Source organism: Hydractinia symbiolongicarpus, chromosome 7 (genome assembly GCF_029227915.1).
Source record: "Hydractinia symbiolongicarpus strain clone_291-10 chromosome 7, HSymV2.1, whole genome shotgun sequence".
NCBI lineage: Eukaryota > Metazoa > Cnidaria > Hydrozoa > Anthoathecata > Hydractiniidae > Hydractinia > Hydractinia symbiolongicarpus.
The window spans coordinates 18,632,764-18,652,237 of record NC_079881.1 but is presented as its reverse complement, the minus strand read 5'-3'; the positions used below and the strand labels follow the sequence as shown (position 1 = coordinate 18,652,237).

The following is a 19,474-nucleotide window of genomic DNA, read 5'->3' as shown; positions in this document are numbered from 1 at the left end:
TTGTCTTTACAACATGGTGCTGTTTTTACGCTAATGCGCCAATATTTACAAAATACCTAAATTTTACGCCCAGAATTCACTTTTTACTTAGGCCACAAGAAGGACGCATTAAAAATACCATGCTTTAAATTGAGTAAAAGAGTTTTCAGTACAAATTTTAAATGAAACGGAGTATTAGCGTTTTAAATTTCCATATGTTTTTTGGGGTGTTTTGGGAGAAATGCACTACGCCCTAGATTCCGCCCCTGTTGCTATGCGATTATGTATCTTTTCTGCATAATATGTTTGATGTAGATTTAAAAAACACTGCTCATTTCTACTCTCTTTTTTAGTTTAAAATCTTTGCGAATGCTTAGGGCGCTATACCTGGGGTGTTGCTTAATTTTTTAACCAAAAATTTATTCTTAGAAAAGGAAAGCAACTTCAGACCAATAATAATTTCTCTATATATCCAAGGAAGATGCCGCGAACAAGAGATTTTATGTGGTTTTTACCGCCGTGCAATCAACGACTAACTAGTTAATTATTTTTTTTGTTCACACCAATCGAAGTTTACATTGCGAAATTTTAAAAAATCTAAAGGGGACTTAATCTGAAGCCGTTCGCAATACAAAAAAGCAGAAAAAAGGTCCCGAGGGCTAGGTTGACCATAATCATCACTAAACACATTTTTTTGTGAAATTAGAATAATTGGAAATATATTGTAAACACCGTCAAAAAGTTCCAATTTGCCCTGGGAACGAGGTTGGAATTTACAACAACGCTTCCATTTACTTTTCACATTTTTTTTATATTTCTTTTGTTACATTTGGCTTTTAATGGACTGCTTCATATTTTTTTGAAAATTTAAGTTGGAAACGTTAAAAAAAATTTAATAAAAAAAGAAAACGTATTGTTTTTATTATTACTGAAAGGTTCTCACTCTCGCATTTGTTAAATTATGCATAATGAGACATTATAATGTCGACTCATAATGACTTTGATGACATCACAGTATAACGTCCTAGCCTGGTTTCTACTTGGAAAAAATAGTTTTATGAGTAACTTGCCGTAATGATGGGAAATTACAGTTTACTCTGGTGAAACCGGTTTTTGGTTTGATTAGTTTGTTATGATGTTGTTAAAAGAATAACATGGAGAGTAATTGATTTACAAGCACGGGGTTATATATAAAAAATTAGTGACACTTCTTTATTTTGTGATATATGCTTGTTAAGTTTTTTCGACAATTTCAGCCCAAATAAAAAGCCCTGGGGAAAGAAAGACTATTTATCAGAAGCTAATACCTGCCCATGTTTACGCCGGTTCCTGTATTTGATACTATTCCCTTCCACATTTTGTCAGGTTTGCCAAATATAAAGGTGTTGCTGACCCTTCTGTGAAAAAACGTTTGACAACCATTGGTAAGCATCAAAGGCTGACAATGGCGTAATTATACCGCCCACCACCTACATTGTGTGACACTGTTTTTATGAACTATCCGCAAGCTAATAACAGGGTCATAGAGATCAACATCTAAAAGTAAAATTGTACTTGTTTTGTTCACGAAGAAGCCTGGTCCTAAGCCGTAACTAGACAAACTGCATAAATAAATCAGTGAATAATACTTTCAACAGACACATCCAGTGAAACATGTCAAAACACTTTCGAATCTTGTCAAATTATTTTTACAGCTAAAAATCTCACTGTTGGGCCGACTGGCTATCTTTATATTTAGCTATATACTAAACACATATTTTTTTATCGTAGAATATAATAACATGTTAGCACGGTATGTTGACCGACCAAGTCTGCTGAAGACAGTAATATTTTTCCTAATAAGTTTTACCCACAGTATTGACGGTGCTGTTAAAATTCAAAGTGAGTAGTTTTATAGCTATAATAGCTAGCTAGCTAGCTGATTGTTATATATAATATAACTTGTTATAATAGCTAGCTAGTTTTGCATTATATGTATTTTGACCATATTTCTTTTTTTATCAGAGTCATAAATTGTGTTTAAAGTAATTAAAAATATATAGCTAGCTATATATATATATATAAAATACTTTATTTCTTGTGTAAAAGCCTTTCTGGTTCCCCTATCATTTTTCTTATTATAAACCATGTTATTGAAGATATTATTTCGGTTTGTCTGTTCATTATGCATATTACTTTGGAAAGTTTATCATTTCTTGAACATGATAGTTTAGTAGGTGACGTTTTGGGAGATCCTTCTCCCATCATCAGGCAAGGTAAAATGATGTTGAGCATGTATTTATATATTTGCAGAGGATTGAAATTCATAAAAATTAACCAATTAGAAACGAGCTGATAATTACAGTTAATTTTTATGAATTTCGATTCTCTGCAAATATATAAATACATGCTCAACATCATTTTACCTAGCCCGATGATAGGAGAAGGATCTTCCGAAACGTCGCCTACTAAACTATCATGTTCAAGAAATGATAAACTTTGCACAGTAATAAACCATGTTCTTCTTTCACTTTGAAGACAATATTTAGAGATTTTTCAGCTAGCCAGCTATGTAGCTAGCTAAAAAATGCAAATGCAAGTACCAACAGAGCTTACCACTCAAATTGTAAACAAAGAAATTTAGAAACCTATATTCATTGCTAAACGAATACTGACTGGTTTTAATGTATATAAAATACAAATCAAGAATGAACAGTTTCGAGGTAGTGTTTGCCCAGAAAACAGCTTAAAAACAAATATTAAATTTTTTTTGGTTGTACCACCACAGCAATAATGTATCTTGAAATGTTATGAAGGTTTAGTAAGGTAAAAAAAGAGGCAGGAAGGTTTAATAATGGTACAAAATTAAGCCTTGTAATCCAATTTTTCTGACATCAACTTTGGCCGAAAATCAAAATGGCAGATCTGTGTATGGTACCAAAAATTATCTTTGGTAAAAGTTTGTGCAAATAAATTTTTCCATAAAACTGTATTTTGATGCAATTTTTTCAATAAATTTTAACTATCCTTGAAAATTAATGATGCAAGAATTAACTTTGCCCCTTATTAACATATGTAAATATCCAGGACTAAAAAAAGAGTTATTAATTAATTTAAAGTAGTAGTAACCCTTTTTCAGCTATCTAAACAACTGCATATTATATATTATTATATTCAGTGTTTTATGTATACTATTATACTATTATGTATACTACTTTACTATTTCTTGAAAATATTGTCCTTGACACACATGAAAATGATTTTGATTATTATCTAAATTGATAAGTAACCAAGTTGAAAGGATGCATGCAGAGTTTTTTGTTCATTCATATTTTTCAAACAATAGGCTTTGGTATATTTTGAAGAAAAATATCAAGATTAAAAATATTTCGCACATCTTATCATGGCTGTATGATTTACCAAACATGTCTGAAAATATTTTAAATTAAAGAAAAACACTATTGGAATTTAAAGCTTGCACAGTGCAGTACTATAAAGATTGTCGTAACATTCTATATTATACGCACATCTCTGATGTTATTAACCTTTCTCTTTATTTATTACGTCACTTCTTTCTGCGTAATTTTACTAGTGCCCAACACTGAACCTATAATCAACAGAATAATCAAATATTCACTAGGTTTTAGTTTATACCTCAAAGTTTTTAGTGAAAGAGATAATAGCATCATAGCTATAAAATCATGATAAGAGTGATCAGGAAAAAAGGATGTATACTGTTATTAAATAATTCTGTCAAAAAAAACACCTTAAATTGACAAATAAAGTGTGAAGTTACATTAAGTGGTACTGTAATAATGATAAACATACTTCTTCCTTGATTCATATTTTTTTGTCATTTGTACTAAATTGTGTTAAATAAATTATTTTCATAGGTTTTTATAGGCATTCGCGTTAATTTTAGGAGGGTGGCAGGAGGGTATCCCAAAAGTTCTGTACACAATGAATAGCTTTATAAGCTTTTTAAATTATCATTATTAATTGGTAGTGTCAGTCCAACGATTCTTTCTAATTTGAACGTTGTCTATTTTATTGCCAGGCTTGTGGGATTAAAAGTGTTTTTCAATTGAATCTAAGGGGAAATTTGTTTTGATTTTAATAAAGATTTGCCTGAATTTTTTTTTAGCAAGTCAGCACCCTCCTAGTAAGTAAACCTAAATAGGGTAAATACTCAGAGCATCATATTAATTTAAATGCTTCTAAAAGTTTAAAGTGTTTACCTATTGCTTGGAAGGGTATTTCAAAATGTGATGATGTCATCATAAGATCAATGGCTATGGTGTCCACATCTCTTCTGGTTTTGAAGATAGATAAAAGATTAAAATTTTAAATGAATTTAGGCCACCCTGTACCAAGAGGGTGGTAAAAAAAATAGGCTTATTAAGGAGAGGTGTTCAAAAGCCATTCCCACAACATGTAGAAATGCTTTTTGACAAGCTTCTTACCAAATCATAAGCCAAAACCATCCTAAAAGAACCAATAAATACCAATGAAAACACATTATCACTTTTAGTTTTGAACAAATTTAGGAAAAACTTAGAATTTTATTTCACGTGCATCTCTGTATGGGCCTGTCTGTATTTTGCAGATATAAAAATCAATTGCCATGATTATATATTTGTACCTTTACTCTGGATTGGCACTGTATAAAAAATTTAAGGTTGTGGTAATTTTTTTGTTCTTGTTTTTAGGAAATCCGTTGACAGATAGTATTCTACATTATGAACCGTTAAATTATCGAAAAGACATTTTGTATAATAATCATAACAGGGTTCGGAGATCATTGGATCCACATAAGAAACTGCATTTAGATTTCTATGCTCATAACAGGTATATGTTGCAATTGTGACTATGAGACAAATGTTTTCATAAGCATAAAAAGGAAAATAAAGTATAATCATATTGTACAGCCTTGGTGAATCATGTTTTTGTGTGTGTTATTAGCATTTTAATTAGACAGTCCTTTTTTTTTCCTCATACGTAAAAAAGCCTAATTAACACTATTACTGTCTGAAATTGGCATCATGCCTTTAGTTTTATCTGTGTTTATTTCTTTGTTTGTTTTGAGAAATATAACTCATAAGTCTTCAATTTGTTTCTACAATAGGCATAATGTAAGTATACTTAAAAAGCATGATTATGTGTTTCGCATAAGCATATCCCATCATTATTCCAAATTTTTACTCACACATAGTAGAGCTGAATACAGGCCTATACAGCTTTACTATGTACAGTCGATTTAAGACACTTGCAGACCTTCTGTGTTTGAGTGATTTGCTGACCTAGAGATACCTTACCATTGTTGGCCAAAGGTTTAATATGGGCATTTTGTTTCTGCAGCCTTTCAAATTCTTTTCGGTACTCTGTAATTGTCGAGGTGAATGCCCACATAATGACACAAATTTTTAAATTTATGTTGGCAAATGTTTGCTGTGTTTTTTGTATGTTGGATGTAACTTAGATCTGAAGATTTCCTCTTTTTTCCTTAAATTTAACTGTTGTTAGTGTGTCTGCGATCCCAAAATAAAATATATAAATTGTTGACGTGAAGCACATGTTTGCCAACGTGAAGCAGGGAAAATGATACTTCTTGTTTGCATATTTTTGGCTAAATAAAATGAATTGAATTTTAACTATTTTGCAAATTTGCATTTACACCAATTAAATTGCGTCTAATTTGTTAGGTTGGGTTGCATCTGCAAGGAAAAAAATGTTACAAAATATTATTCCTTGTTAAGGCGTGAGTATAGGAAAAAGTCTTTTTTTAAAAAAAAAAAAATTTTACAGTGATCAAATAGGAAAAAATCTGATCTTTCTAATGGTGCGAAAATATTTTAAAAAAAGATGTATTTAAGTTAGGGTATTTTCCAAAAATGAAAAAAATTGCCATAAATCAGTTTTCACTATGTGATAAGATCAAATTTTTGTTCACACATAATCATTTTGAGTATTAATTTTTATTACTCAAGGTTATAATGATAGCCGACTCCAAGAGGAAAACGATTTTTGTATGTAGTTGAAAGATTCTTCAGGTTTTTTGTGATTTTTGTTTCTACAATTTGTTTTTGTTTTACCCATACTCGACTGTGTGTGATTGGCATAAAAAGTTGTTAAAAAAACCTGTTAGCTAGTAGTTGTTACCATAGTGACCAATTATTTATGCAGAAGTATAAGAATTCTGTAAAAAACTTTAAACCTCTTTTTCACAGTGCTTATTTTTTAAGAGAATACTTTGTATGTTTAAAACCCTCTTTTATAAAACTATAAAGGCTCTGGGGTGGAGAGCACCTCTAGCTGAAAGAGGAATGTTTGATCTAAAACGATTTTTTTTTATTTGGTGAGTTTGAGTAGAAGGCGTGTTATGATGAGTTTACCGACGATCAGAGGTTAAAAATTGTGGAAAAAATGTAATACTAAATATCTCCAAAGTATAAATTATTAAGAAAAATTTAAAAATCGTTTTTAGATAGATGTTTTGTGATCCCGAAAAAGTAAACAGTAGTTTTGTAAATGGGATCTCATTTGTAGGAGAGGGGTTGTTTTTTATTCCTGACTATTAAACCTTCAAACTTTATTCTTTTTTTTCTAATTTTCATACTATTATATAGGAAATCATACAAGCTTTCTAAAAATATATACATTGATGTATCGAAATAAAGTTTTGATGAATTAATAGCATTTTAAAATATCACACCTTTTTTGTGTACTCACGCCTTAACTATGGACATGTCAGAATTCAAGAAGCATGGAAAAATATGCCTAAACTAATTTCTAATTAATGCAAGTTGAAAAAAAATGTAAAAAATGAAACTAAAATAATAAAATCTACATTTCTAATAATTTTTTGAATTTCTTTAACTATATATAACTTTTTTTTGTTTCTGAAAAGCGTAATGCATTTTGGAGATAACTGTTTTTGTTGTGAGTCATTGTGTTGTGTTGTCGGTTCATTTTTTAATTTCATTTCTACTGTATAATACTTGTCCTTCATACAAAACACAATATTAATAATAAATTATTTTTTTTGCACATGGGAAGAAATTATATGGGAATGTTTCATTGCATTCATTAAAATTTAAAATTGATTTTAACAGAACTCTGAATCCTTTTGCTATCTTCATTATGTTTTCATAACATTTTGAAGTAAATGCAATTTATTTTAAATTCCACTAACAGTAATTTTTTTTTGCACATTTTAAGTTTCACACATTGGTTCATCATCATCATCATTCTTGGCTTAACGTCCTTTTTCCATGCTAGCATGGGTTGGACGGGGTATATTAATGACCCTTTTCCAATCTGATCTAGACTGTGTTAGATCTAAACTCAACTTTCTCTCTATCAAGTCTGTCCTTATAACCTCCTGCCAAGTCTTTCTCGGTCTGCCTCTGGGCTTTGCCCCAGGAACTATCAAGTCTCTACACTTTCTTACCCAATTATCCTCCTCCATTCTTTCCAAGTGCCCCAGCCAATTCAATCTTCTTATCTGGATAACATCTTTAATTCTACAGAGACTTAGCCTGCTTCTTAGCTCATCTGAACTCTTTCTGTCTCTCAGACTGGCATTACACATCCACCTAACCATTCTCATATCATTCCTTTCTAAACAGTCAAGATCTTCCTGCTTCACTGCCCATGTCTTACTACCATACAACATAACACTTCTTACACAGGCCTCATACAACCTACCTTTTACCTCAATTGACAGGACTCTGCTAGTCAATAAAGGAAGTAACTCTCTAAACTTTTTCCAAGCAGAACCAATCCTGCAAGTAACACTTCTTCCAACACCCCCTTCACTGCCCAACATATCACCTAAGTAACAAAAGTTCTCAACTATCTCTAACGAGCCGCTGTTGTACATCATTAAAGCTGGAAATACTTCATTCTCTATAATCTCACCTTTGCAACGCTTGCATACAAACTGTATGTCAGCTCTTAACCTACCACTAATACTACTGCACTTCTTATGTACCCAATGCTTGCAAGTCTGACAAAAAATTGAGTTACTACCAACCCCTTTCCTGCAAACTCCACAAGGCCAATTACCAACTACAAGGTCACACTTGGCTGCAATGCTACTTATCATGACTTTAGACTTTGCTGTGTTTACCTTCAGCCCTTTCTCTTCTAGTCCTTTTTTCCACTTCTCAAACTTTTCAACTAATTCTTCCATCGACTCTGCTATGAGAACTAAATCATCTGCATACAATAACTCCCATGGACAACCTGTTCTGAACTCCATCGACAGCGCTTCTTAAACTAGAATAAACAACAAAGGACTAAGTACAGAACCCTGATGTACACCAACATTTACACTAAATTCATCACTAAGTGAATCGTTAATCCTGACACGACTTCTAGCATTGCTGTACATAGACTGTACCATCGTAACTAGCCGCTCATCCACACCTAATTTTCTCATAGCCCACCAAATAACTTTACGTGGCACTCTATCAAAAGCTTTCTCTAAATCTACAAAAGCAAAATAGAGATTCTTTCTCTTTCCTAAATACTTTTCCTGAAGCTGTCTGAGTAAAAATATTGCATCTGTAGTGCCACGCCCTGGAACAAAACCAAATTGCATCTTATCTATATCAATTCTTTCTCTAAGTAACTTATCAATCACTTTCATTACTTGATCAACCAACTTCAAACCTCTGTAATTTATAATGCATCACCCTTGCCCTTGAAACGATTCACTATTACACTCGACTGCCACTCACTCGGAATAGCACCATCCTTTATAATCTGGTTAGCAAGACTTGTAATAAGCTGAACTCCAATATATCCAGATGCTTTTACCATCTCTGCAACAATACCTAATACTCCTGCAGCCTTGCCAATCTTCAATTTCCTAATAGCCTCCACTACCCATTCTGTCTTGATCTGCATAGCTGGCCCTTCTACAACATCATCATCAGACAAATTATCCTCGTCCCAATCAAACTCAGTGTTAAGCAACCTCTGATAATGATTCTTCCAAGCTACCCTTTTCTCCTCCTCTGTGCTAGCCAAAACACCTTCATCATTACGTATACACTTCTCACCTAAAACATCTTGATTAGTCTTCTTCATTTGCTTTGCTATCTTGAATACCTCATTGCGCTGGTCTTTCCTTCTTAACACATCTGCAAATCTGTTTCTTTCTGCTTCTGATTTTGCCTTATACACTGCTGTACGAGCGCGACGCTTAGCTTCTAAGTAAATATTTTTACTACCACCTGACTTCCACTCTTTCCAAAGTTTCCTCTTTTCCTTTATATGGTCAACCTCATTATTCCACCACCAGGTTTGTCTATGTCTAGCTGGTCCTTTCGTCCACCCACAGGTATCATCAGAAGCTTCTAGAAGACAATTCTTCAAAGTAGTCCAAGTACTTTCAACATTGTCACTATCACATTGACTATTGTAGGCTAATTGCTGAACTTTTGCACTAAATTGTCTTGCTACAATCTCTTCCTTCAGCTTCCAGACTTTTCGACGGGGCCTGTACTTTCCCTTGGCTTCTTTGACACTCTTCAAGATAATATCACAAACCAGCAACCTATGCTGGGAAACACACTCTTCCCCCGATATAACTTTCACGTCCTTCACCACTTTCTTGTCTGACTTTCTAACCAAAAAGTAATCTATCTGTGTCTTACAACCACCTGACTCATATGTTATCAGCCTACTCTGTCTATTACTGAATGATGTGTTGCAAACCACCATGTCCGTTGCCATTCCAAACTCAAGCAATCTCTCCCCTTCCTTATTTCTGCTCCCAAATCCATAGCCTCCATACACACCTCTATAACCTTCAGATGACTTCCCAACATGACCAATAAAGTTGCCGCCCACCATGACAAGTTCAGTGTCTCCAAACTTTGATGTGACTACTATTAACTCATCATAAAACTTATCTTTATCTTCCTCACTGAGTCCACACTGTGGAGCATAAACTGACAGAAAAGTTACAATCCTATTACCTATCAAAAACTTTATCACTATAATACGACTATTAACATGCATAACATCTTTTACTTTTTCTACCCACTTCTCTGCAACGAATATGCCAACTTCTTACACAGTAAATATATTCCTATAAGACATGGGATCCACTTTGGTTAAATTTATATATACAGGCCTGGTCAGGAGTAAACTCGCCCACATAGGACACATCACTCTTTCTCATTAGCAATGGTGTGCAATTTTAACGGTAGCTAAAACATAAAACTCACATTTTATGAAGTAAACGTTAGGCTAATATATATGTAATTTTTTTTGTTAGCTCTCCTTTAATAGACTACTTTAAAAACAAGGCTTTGTATAAATTGAAAACGCTACGCTAGATGCATGATGTTGCTGTTATATCTGTAGAAGCATAAATTGCTGATGAAGTAGTGAGTTTGTCAACGTTTCCAGACAAAGTTACAAAGTTGCTGCAGTGTTCTATTAAGTCCCGAAATGCACTTTTAGAACCTTATCCTCTCTTTTCAGATATCACAATGATGAAAACTGCCTTGTCAAGCAGAAATTATAACTTTTAAGGCTCCTAAAAGGCTTCATATAAGCTTGCATTATGTGTTTTAGCCTTCGATTTCAAAACTTTGTAATCCATCCATTTTTTATGAATTTGTCACCTTTTTTTTTTAGAAAATTCAACCTTCGTCTGAAGAGAGATGTAAATCTATTTTCACATAGTGCAAAGTTTGGCCGTGCAGATTTTCATCCGTCAAATATATATGAAGGATATTTACATGGTAAATTTCTTTTTCTGAAGTACATAAAAGTGAGTGACCTAACATTAATCAATTATCGCATTTAAAACTAATCCTAGTGTAATAATTCTCTGTCTGTCTGTTTGTCTGTCAGCAGAGTCAATAACATGTTTTAAAATTCGACAGGTAGACAGAAAAAATAAAAAATTAAAATCAGATACCAGTCATGAAAGAACACTCCTGCATATTATTTTATTTTAAGCACTCAGCATATTATTACTTTTTTCTTGAAATATACTCTGTAGAAGCTTGGCTGCTAACCCTCAGTGATTTTTTTTGTCGGCAATACAACTAGTTTAATAATAATATAATGATAAATAATAATCAAAAAAGGATCTTAAAAAAACATAGTGTCTAGGTCCTGGATCTTTAGAAATGTAAACAAAGCAAATTCCTGACATGACAAATTATAAAGAGATGACATTATTTTTAGTCTTAAATTGACATGAGTTACAATGAGTCATATACAAACAAGAAGCACCATTTTAATTTTAAATACATGCTTTTAGGAGATACGAACTCTAGAGTGCATGGTTTTGTACATGATGATATATTCGAAGGAAGAGTGCATTTTGGTGATGGAAATGAATTTCACATCGAATCAACAAAACAATATAATCACTTAGATCCTACAAAGTTTCATTCTGTTATTTATAATGTCCGTGATATTGTTCACCCAAAACAACATGTATGTGGAGGGATTATGGCTAGCACACAGCAACACATGAACCGAACTGTGTGGAAAGATCTACGAGGTATGATTAGTGGCAAAAATGTTGTGTTTTATATTTCTCACATTATGACCAATATTTATTAACAGTGTATTTAATGTTTAGATGATGACTATCTAACATTTGCTCCTTCAAATAGTCATAAGCGTCAGCGTAGAGCAACTGGATTCAATACAGATTTAACAGAGTGTCAGCTTTTTATCAGAGTGAGTGAGATTTTTAAACTTTTTCCCCCTTTAAAGTCTGAAAGTGTATATTTGTTGTCATTTTTTATTTTAACAGGCTGACAAAACCTATGTCAAATATGCAAAAAGCGCTGAAAGGGCGATGTATTTAATGACACAACATGTAAAATCTGTCAGCCATCTTTATTCAGCCACAGATTTTGACAAGACAGGTGTTCCACAAGGTAAGATTTTTAACATGCTATAACATTTAACATTTTAAGATCCACAATCTTGAATGGAATATTATAAAACAAGACAGCTAATTTCGAAGTTCGCCGCACAAGTGATTGTTGAAGATATTTCTATATTAGATTCACACATTTTGAATCTGTCCAAGTTCATTTGTGAATGTTCACAGCAGACTTTGGATGTTAAATTGTTTGGTGAAACCCATACTTCGAAAATGTGCTAATTGTTGCTGACATTAGCATGGCAACTTTTTCTGGATTTTGGGACCTTTGTGTGACCTAACATTGATTATTTTATTCTGTGGGAACACAAAAATTGCCATAACAAATTTTAATGCTATCCACCCTGTCTAACGTGAGTGTAAGAGTATTAAACAGCTGGCATTTTTGTGCAGATTTAAAAAAAAATGAATAAAATAATTTTGTTCATTATTGCGGCTTGTTGTGTCTGCAGTGCCTCAACTGTTGATTAAAAACTTTAGGCTAGCTTAAAGTTTTTATTTTTGTCCCCTATTTTTTTCTTCTTATTTTTGTGTTGTTTCATAGGAATTACAATTAACATTAACAGAATCGATGTTATTGAGCAAGATGCATGTAATGCAAAACCAAACTCAGTTGACTGTCAACTCAACAGTGACAACATCGGTGTAGAAAAATTTTTGGATTTAGCATCGCTTGAAGACCATGAAAAGTACTGCCTATCATATATGTTTGCTCATCGAGATTTTAATGATGGCGTTCTTGGTCTTGCATGGATTGGTGATAGTACGTATTTTTATAGCTATAGCATTGTGATTTTACCATGCCCAAGCTGTAATGCTGAATTGGCAGAGGTGCTTAATCAGCTTGTATTTATTGATTTGCAAAAGTTTCTTATCAAAACAATTCAATTATATACCAATGTTAAAAGAAAGACAACATCTTTGTTTGGCTTTCTGTATTCTAATAATATCTGGACACCAGTCCCTGTCTTAAATGTTCTTTACTTTTACCCAGGACCCCCTTAGCTGATGCTTAACTCTTTCTGATGATTTTTTTTTTCATTTCTTCAGCTGTTGGTGCTGGCGGTATTTGTGATAGATTTCGAACTATAAATGGCAAACAAAAAACTCTGAATTCTGGAATTGTTACCAATCTAAATTATGGGAAAACGGTTGCTAGCAAAGTTACTGACATCACTTTAGCTCATGAAATTGGTCATAACTTTGGAGCTAAGGTAAAATTGTCTAGTTATTTAGACAAGAATAATATTTTTTACAGATTACAGAGGCAAGTATTACAATGGGGAAGGGAATAAATTTAAATTGGATAAGAAAGAATGCCTGTATTGTAATTTTATATCACTAGTCGTTAGCCCGTGGAAAATCCACGGGTTCGCCTGTCCTTTTTATACCGCATTGCGTACTTCTCGTTATTGCGCAGCTAAGCTACCATTTTGCGTGACAGACAGACAGACGTTTACGGGCATTATAATATAGATTTTAGCTAAAAAAATTTTGTTATTGAGCAGTTAAATTTTTACCCAATTTTACCTTCATCTTACAAATATTTTTTTTCAAGATATCAGTCATATATCAGGTTTGCTTTCCACTCTTCTATTTGTAAAGGTGTTCTTTTTTTATCTTTAGCATGACCCAACCAGTGGAGATTGTGCACCAGGTGGTTTGCTTGGAAACTTTATCATGTACCCGCGAGCAACGTCTGGCTCTGATAGCAACAATTATAAGTTTTCATCATGCAGCAAAGGTTATATTTGGCCAGTACTTCAAGCAAAATCTGCTATCTGTTTTAAAAGTAAGGAGTGTTAATAGTTTTTTTGGATACTTCTGTTTTTCTTATATAGAATTCACTTTTTATGATTACAGTTGAAAATTTAGTCGAAAAATGTGTTTACCGAATTAATAATTTAGTAAGCTTGGAGATTTTTGTGCAAGCTTTTTAAAAAAGTAATTGCTTATTCTAAAATGTGGCGGTTATCTTATGTAAACATTTTTTTAACTGTTGTTGTGTCACATGCTCATGGTGATGTTGGTAAGACTCCAGTTACATCCCCAATTACCATTGCCACCTTTTAACAATGAATGCAACATCGAATTTGTTTCCTTTTTTGTAGAGAAGGGAGCACCGATTTGTGGCAATCGAATTGTAGAGGCAGGCGAAGAATGTGATTGCGGATATGACGGTGAACAGTCATGTAAGGACGATCCATGTTGTCTTCCAGCAACTGGGAATGGTGGTTGCAAGTTTAGTCCAACTGCAAAGGATGTTGATGTCGACAGGAGATGCAGGTTAGTTCAGTTAATTCTTAGGTCTGATAATCTAAAGGACAGATTACATTGTAAACTTAAAAGAAGTTCGCTTAGATCCCTACACTTGTCGCCAAAACCTCTAGAGAGTTGTAAATGAGAACCATGCTATTTTGTTGCAAAATGTTTCTTTGTGATGTTAAAAAACCTGGTAGTTGTATGAGTTGTTATAATGTTATATTCTCAGATTTAAGGACGTCTCTCTTTCTGGTACATGTTGTGGTCTGGTACATAAATATTTGGATTGATGATGTCTTTTTTTTGTATTTAGTCCATCGTTGGGTTTTTGTTGTGATCCGAAAACCTGTGCACCTTACTTGGATTCTGAGAACAGAGTTTGTTCCACTGCAACTGACTGTGCAGAAGAATCAAAGTGTGTGTATCTTTTCAAACAAAAAACCCTCCTACGTCTTTGTATTTACAAAATATGTGTTGTGAATTAACTACATTTTTATACTCAGCAGTAGGGGGGGGGGAGGTTATAAAATACTAGTACAATGAGTACTTTCGATTACTTTTTTTTTTATGATTTTTTTTTTAATTATTTTCAGAAGCACGTGACTAAATTTGCATACATGGAAATTTCTAGCTAAATCTGTGTTCAGCAAGTATTATTTTGATGAAGTTGTTATCACATTTAAACCCCTCATAGTTTTCTAGCACTTACGACATGCCTCGTTTTCAGGAAGAAATCAATTATAATATAGTTGAATAAACTACTTTGTAACAGGTTATCTTCTCATGACATTGTCTTGATTATCTCCCTTAACCAAACATAAGCTCTTCGACTTACAACTGCACCCAGCCAATTTACAAAGATGACAAAATCACGAAGTGCAACAACGGTTCAAATGTTTGTATAAAAGGAGTAAGTACTAGGTTGTTCTGCATTTTATTTGTTAAACAAGTGTTTCTTTATAACTGGGTTACCACAGAGCTTGAAAAATACCCATTTTTAAAAAGTCAGGAAAAATTGTAAAAAAAGGTAAAAAAGCATTCTTTTAAAACTATAAATATTATCTGCTTACAATTGTATTGTATTCTCGACAATGTTCGTTTTATTTTCACAGATTAACAACATGTTTTGGCAACATTTAAATTTTTAAACACATCAAAAAGTTTCTTAAAATTTTTGAATACACAATATGTTTGCGTATTTTGAGTGTAAACATGCATAGAACTGCTATTTCCTCTATATTTCAACAGGTTTGTCTTTGAACTTTGGTTTCGAAAGCTTATTCTTCTAAAGTTCTGGCTGGGATTTTTAAGAATTTGGAGGGGTTTTTTAGCCTTGTTTAGAACTTGTTCGGACACCCTTGTAAAAAATTCGAAATAGAAATAAATTCAAAATGAATTATGGTCTGTGTGACATACGGAAGGAGAAACAACTTCATTTCTGTACGCTTCAAATGTATTGAATTTTCTATTGTTTTTAATTTCAAAAGAATCAGTGCGTGAGGTGCTCGACCGAGTTTTTTTCGCAAAAAAATGATTAAATTCCTTATTCTCCTTTAATAGGGGCTAACTTTTTTCTATTGAAATCTGACTTTAACACGCTGCAGGCACGTGATATTTGTATGGAAAGTGTGCCTAATATAAGTCGGTAAACAATGCTGTTAAAAACTTCAACAATACGTTTGAAAATAAGCGTTTAACCATGATATTAACCTATTTTTGCAGGCTTGAGTATACCACTTTGATCATGAAAAACAATATAGATAGATATGCGCCGGACAAGTGCCGACAAAATGTGTGCTGGATTAATGTTTATTCTAACTAAAGAAATAACTTCTTATAACAGAACGTCGTTTTAAAACGAGATATAAACTTTTTCTTTTTGTTTACAAAAGTGTCGAGCATGTGCTTCTTCGCTAATTATGTTAACATAAGAACAAAAGAAATTTTACCAATTTCAATGTGGCTTCTTGTTTTGATAATATTATCAAATTCATCATCAAATTATCTAATTGTTTTTATAACCAATCATAGTTGCGAATTGTTATTTACGAATAATTTAGTCACACAACCGCCAAAATTTCAAATTAAGTTTCTATACAGACACCTGCTAGAACCTCACGCAGTGTTTCAATAGAATTAGAAGAGTTGTTTCTCCTTCCGTATTCTTTCCTCCTCCAAGGTGTAACCTAGCAAAACATTGCTTTTGTTCTAATTCTTATCTTTTTCCTTTTTTCAGCAATGTACTGGTTCATTATGTCTTGCTGAATCTAACAAGGAAGCGTGCCAATGTAAGACAGAAGCAAATCTTTGCAAAGTTTGTTGTCAAACTGTGAATATGACAAACACGTGTGATGTTCTCAACCCTGGGCGAGATCTCCCTGCTGGTAAGCCTTTTTTTAAAATCTAAACCCTAGCTATGGTGGGCGTAGGTACGCCTTAGCTACGGTGGGCGTAAACAAGCCGAGACTTCCTATCCGTTTTCTTTTTTTTTAATTGACATGATTTTAAGTAAGGAAGCAGGCAAAAAATATATCAAATAAAAAAGAAAAATAACTTTTCCATTCCTAATTCTTTTACTGACAACTTTTGATTTTGAAGTCTGTCTTACTGTTACCTATCTAAAAAGTAGTATTTATCTTTATCATTTAAACCGAATGCAAAGCTAAATCTCATGACAATCGGACAACTGAGAGTACTGTGAATGAACTTCATTTTATTCATCGTTAACGTAATATTGGTTGAAGTTTTTTAAGATATTTTTGTTGTTGTTGTTGTAGGTTCTCCATGCAATCAGTATCAAGGATATTGTGATATTCTGTTCAAGTGTCGCAAAGTAGATGCGGAAGGTCCTTTATCACGTTTGAAGAAGTGGCTGTTCAGTTCTGACACGATCGACAATATATTGGACTGGATGAAGGAGTACTGGTGGGCGTGTATTCTCATTGGATTAGCTTTAGTCTTGTTTATGGCAGGTAGGGAATTGCTACCCTTTTTTGTGTGTCTCTGTGTGTGTTTATGGGTGAAGAGACCATCTAACATATAATATTTAATATTTACCACCAACCTGGTGACAATATATTTGACTTCTCTTTGCAGGATTCATTGCATGTTGCAGCGTGCACACACCGAGCAGTAACCCAAACAAACCACCTCCAAGAGCTGTTACTCTCCCAAGAGGATTGTCAAAACGCGGAAATCGTCACGCTCAAGCTTCCGCACCACCTCCGCACCACCGACCAGGTGGCAATCGTCATGGAAACGCACCATCATCATACGATGATTCGCTTCCGGGTTATAACACTGCTACACGTGACAATCGACCACCAAGTTACCCTGGATCCATGGAGTTGAGATAAAAATTTGATATTTTGCGGAATGAGGAAAACCAAAGTTATTTAATAACAACGTTTTTTTTCTCACGTTACAGATTTAGCACAGATTTTTATTTAAAACGGAATTGTAACAATGTGATTTTATGGATTTTTATGCGTCTGTTACGGGGCTCGCCTTGGTGAAAGACCGGACGCTGATTCGGTGAATAACTCAGAATTTCAGGTTGATCATTTCTACACCATAAACATTCATACTTCTTATAAATGTCTGAAACAAGTGCTTGTAAAAAAAACTTTGTGTTGCTAAAAACAAGGTTACTTTGAAAACGAGGGGACTTTAAAACGAGGTCATTTTTAAAACGAGGGTACTCTAAAAACGAGGTTACTTCGAAAACAAAGTTACCTTAAAATTAGATTACTTTAAAAAATTCGGTTACTTTGAAAACGAGGTTATTTTGAAAACGAGGTTACTTCGAAAACGAGGTAGATGCAATCACTTGAGTTTCAATCATTATTTTTGTTATTATTTATTACGATTAAATTGTGGAAGTAGTTAAGAGGTTATAAACACGACTAACTTTTATAAAATGAAGCTATGTGCAGGTGTTTTAGCGAGCGAAAATTACTACGTGCAGGACAATTAAGTTGCTCTTCAATGTGAACAATGTGAACAAGATATACTCGGAATAATCTTGTTTTTAAGATTAAGAATAAGGAAAAGGTGGAATTTTAAACCTTTAAGCTGGAATGATTAACGCATATTTGCAGGACAGTTTGTGTCCAGCGGTGAAACTGCTAACAGTACATAGCTGCGTTTGCAATTTCATTTTGCATCTCGTTTGCATTTCGAGAATATAAAACAAATTTCGAGAAATTCGCGTTACGGGAACTTTATGTCAACTGTACAGTTACAAAAAGTTTTCTGAAACAGGAATCAATGTGGCTTCTTGTTTTTAATGTTTTAGCTGCTTAGTTTTTAAAGTTTCTCATTGAAATAAGGCCCGTGTATTTAGCACGAATAATTTTTTATTATAATTCCAGATGTTGTTTATATTTCATTTTGCTTTTGTAAGTTTCATTTTTCTGGTGAAAGATTACAACGACCTTATTCTTACTAATTTTCGTGAAAAAAGTTCGTTATTGAGCGTAAAATTTTTCCGCGCGAAAACTTAATTTTACTGAAAGACATGTACATTTTGTCTAAAAATTTAAACATGCGCGAAAATTGACGCGCGAAATACTTGTGTTGCTATTACGGCAAAATTACACGCGCGAAATGGATTTTTGCTGCGAGAAAATTAGTACGAATAAAAGAAATGTTCGTCGTGCTCTTTCTATCTGTTTGTTTAAATTTGAGCTGGGTGGTTGATGAGTAAAACCAGGAAGCGACTGTTATACTAAAAATCATATTTCTATATTGAGGTTTACAAGCAAAGTTTGATGAAACCCGTTTTTGTAGTCTGAACTTTAAAATTCTTTATCATGAATTAAAAGTCACCCACACTTCGGATTTTTATTTTTTAGTATGACAGACCATCTTGGTTGTAATATACATAAGCATGTTTTGTATGAGATTGTTCTGTACGTTGAACACTTATTTGTTGTAAATATATTATGTTGGCCTTTCATACGGAAAAGTTGTTTTTATTAGCTATTGTAGCAGTTGAAAAAGATCTCACAGAGATGGAGTAGAAATATCACGAAGTTCTTTGTTTTGTAGGCATTCTAAAACTTCAATTTTGTTATATTAAGCAATTATATTTGTTTTCAATCATTTAGAAAGATTTTCTTTTAACGGTCATTCCGAAAGACATGATCCTGTTTTGTAAAAGTAGCAAACCAAAAATACTGGTCAAGAATTTGAACTTCTTGGTCATTAAATTTAGTGACCTTTATCAATGGACACACGATACTGATTTTTGCGGCAAAAAAATATATTTCGCTGGTATTAAGTTTCGCAAACTTATTTTCCCGAACAACGTAAGTATTTTCG

The 19,474-nt window shown here is 33.2% G+C and overlaps 1 protein-coding gene across 1 annotated transcript; it reads left to right on the top strand.

Moving 5' to 3' along the window:
- The first annotated feature begins 1,701 nt into the window (after nucleotides 1-1,701).
- LOC130649476 (disintegrin and metalloproteinase domain-containing protein 10-like) lies at nucleotides 1,702-19,109 on the top strand. Its single transcript, XM_057455755.1, has 15 exons — nucleotides 1,702-1,860; nucleotides 4,668-4,806; nucleotides 10,615-10,721; nucleotides 11,249-11,494; nucleotides 11,576-11,676; nucleotides 11,753-11,879; nucleotides 12,432-12,650; nucleotides 12,938-13,101; nucleotides 13,514-13,679; nucleotides 13,999-14,173; nucleotides 14,463-14,570; nucleotides 14,972-15,059; nucleotides 16,386-16,533; nucleotides 16,927-17,121; nucleotides 17,246-19,109. Exons 1-15 carry the CDS (start codon nucleotides 1,761-1,763, stop codon nucleotides 17,503-17,505), a joined length of 2,343 nt encoding a protein of 780 aa, XP_057311738.1. The 5' UTR covers nucleotides 1,702-1,760; the 3' UTR covers nucleotides 17,506-19,109.
- The last annotated feature ends 365 nt before the right edge of the window (nucleotides 19,110-19,474 follow it).

Bases quoted from the DNA above. Each gene is read 5' to 3' on its own strand.
- LOC130649476 (XM_057455755.1), top strand. From the start codon at position 1,761: ATGTTAGCACGGTATGTTGACCGACCAAGTCTGCTGAAGACAGTAATA. The intron at 4,807-10,614 runs GTATATGTTGCA...TTTTTTTTTTAG, and splicing joins GATTTCTATGCTCATAACAG to AAAATTCAACCTTCGTCTGA. The intron at 14,174-14,462 runs GTTAGTTCAGTT...TTTTGTATTTAG, and splicing joins GATGTCGACAGGAGATGCAG to TCCATCGTTGGGTTTTTGTT.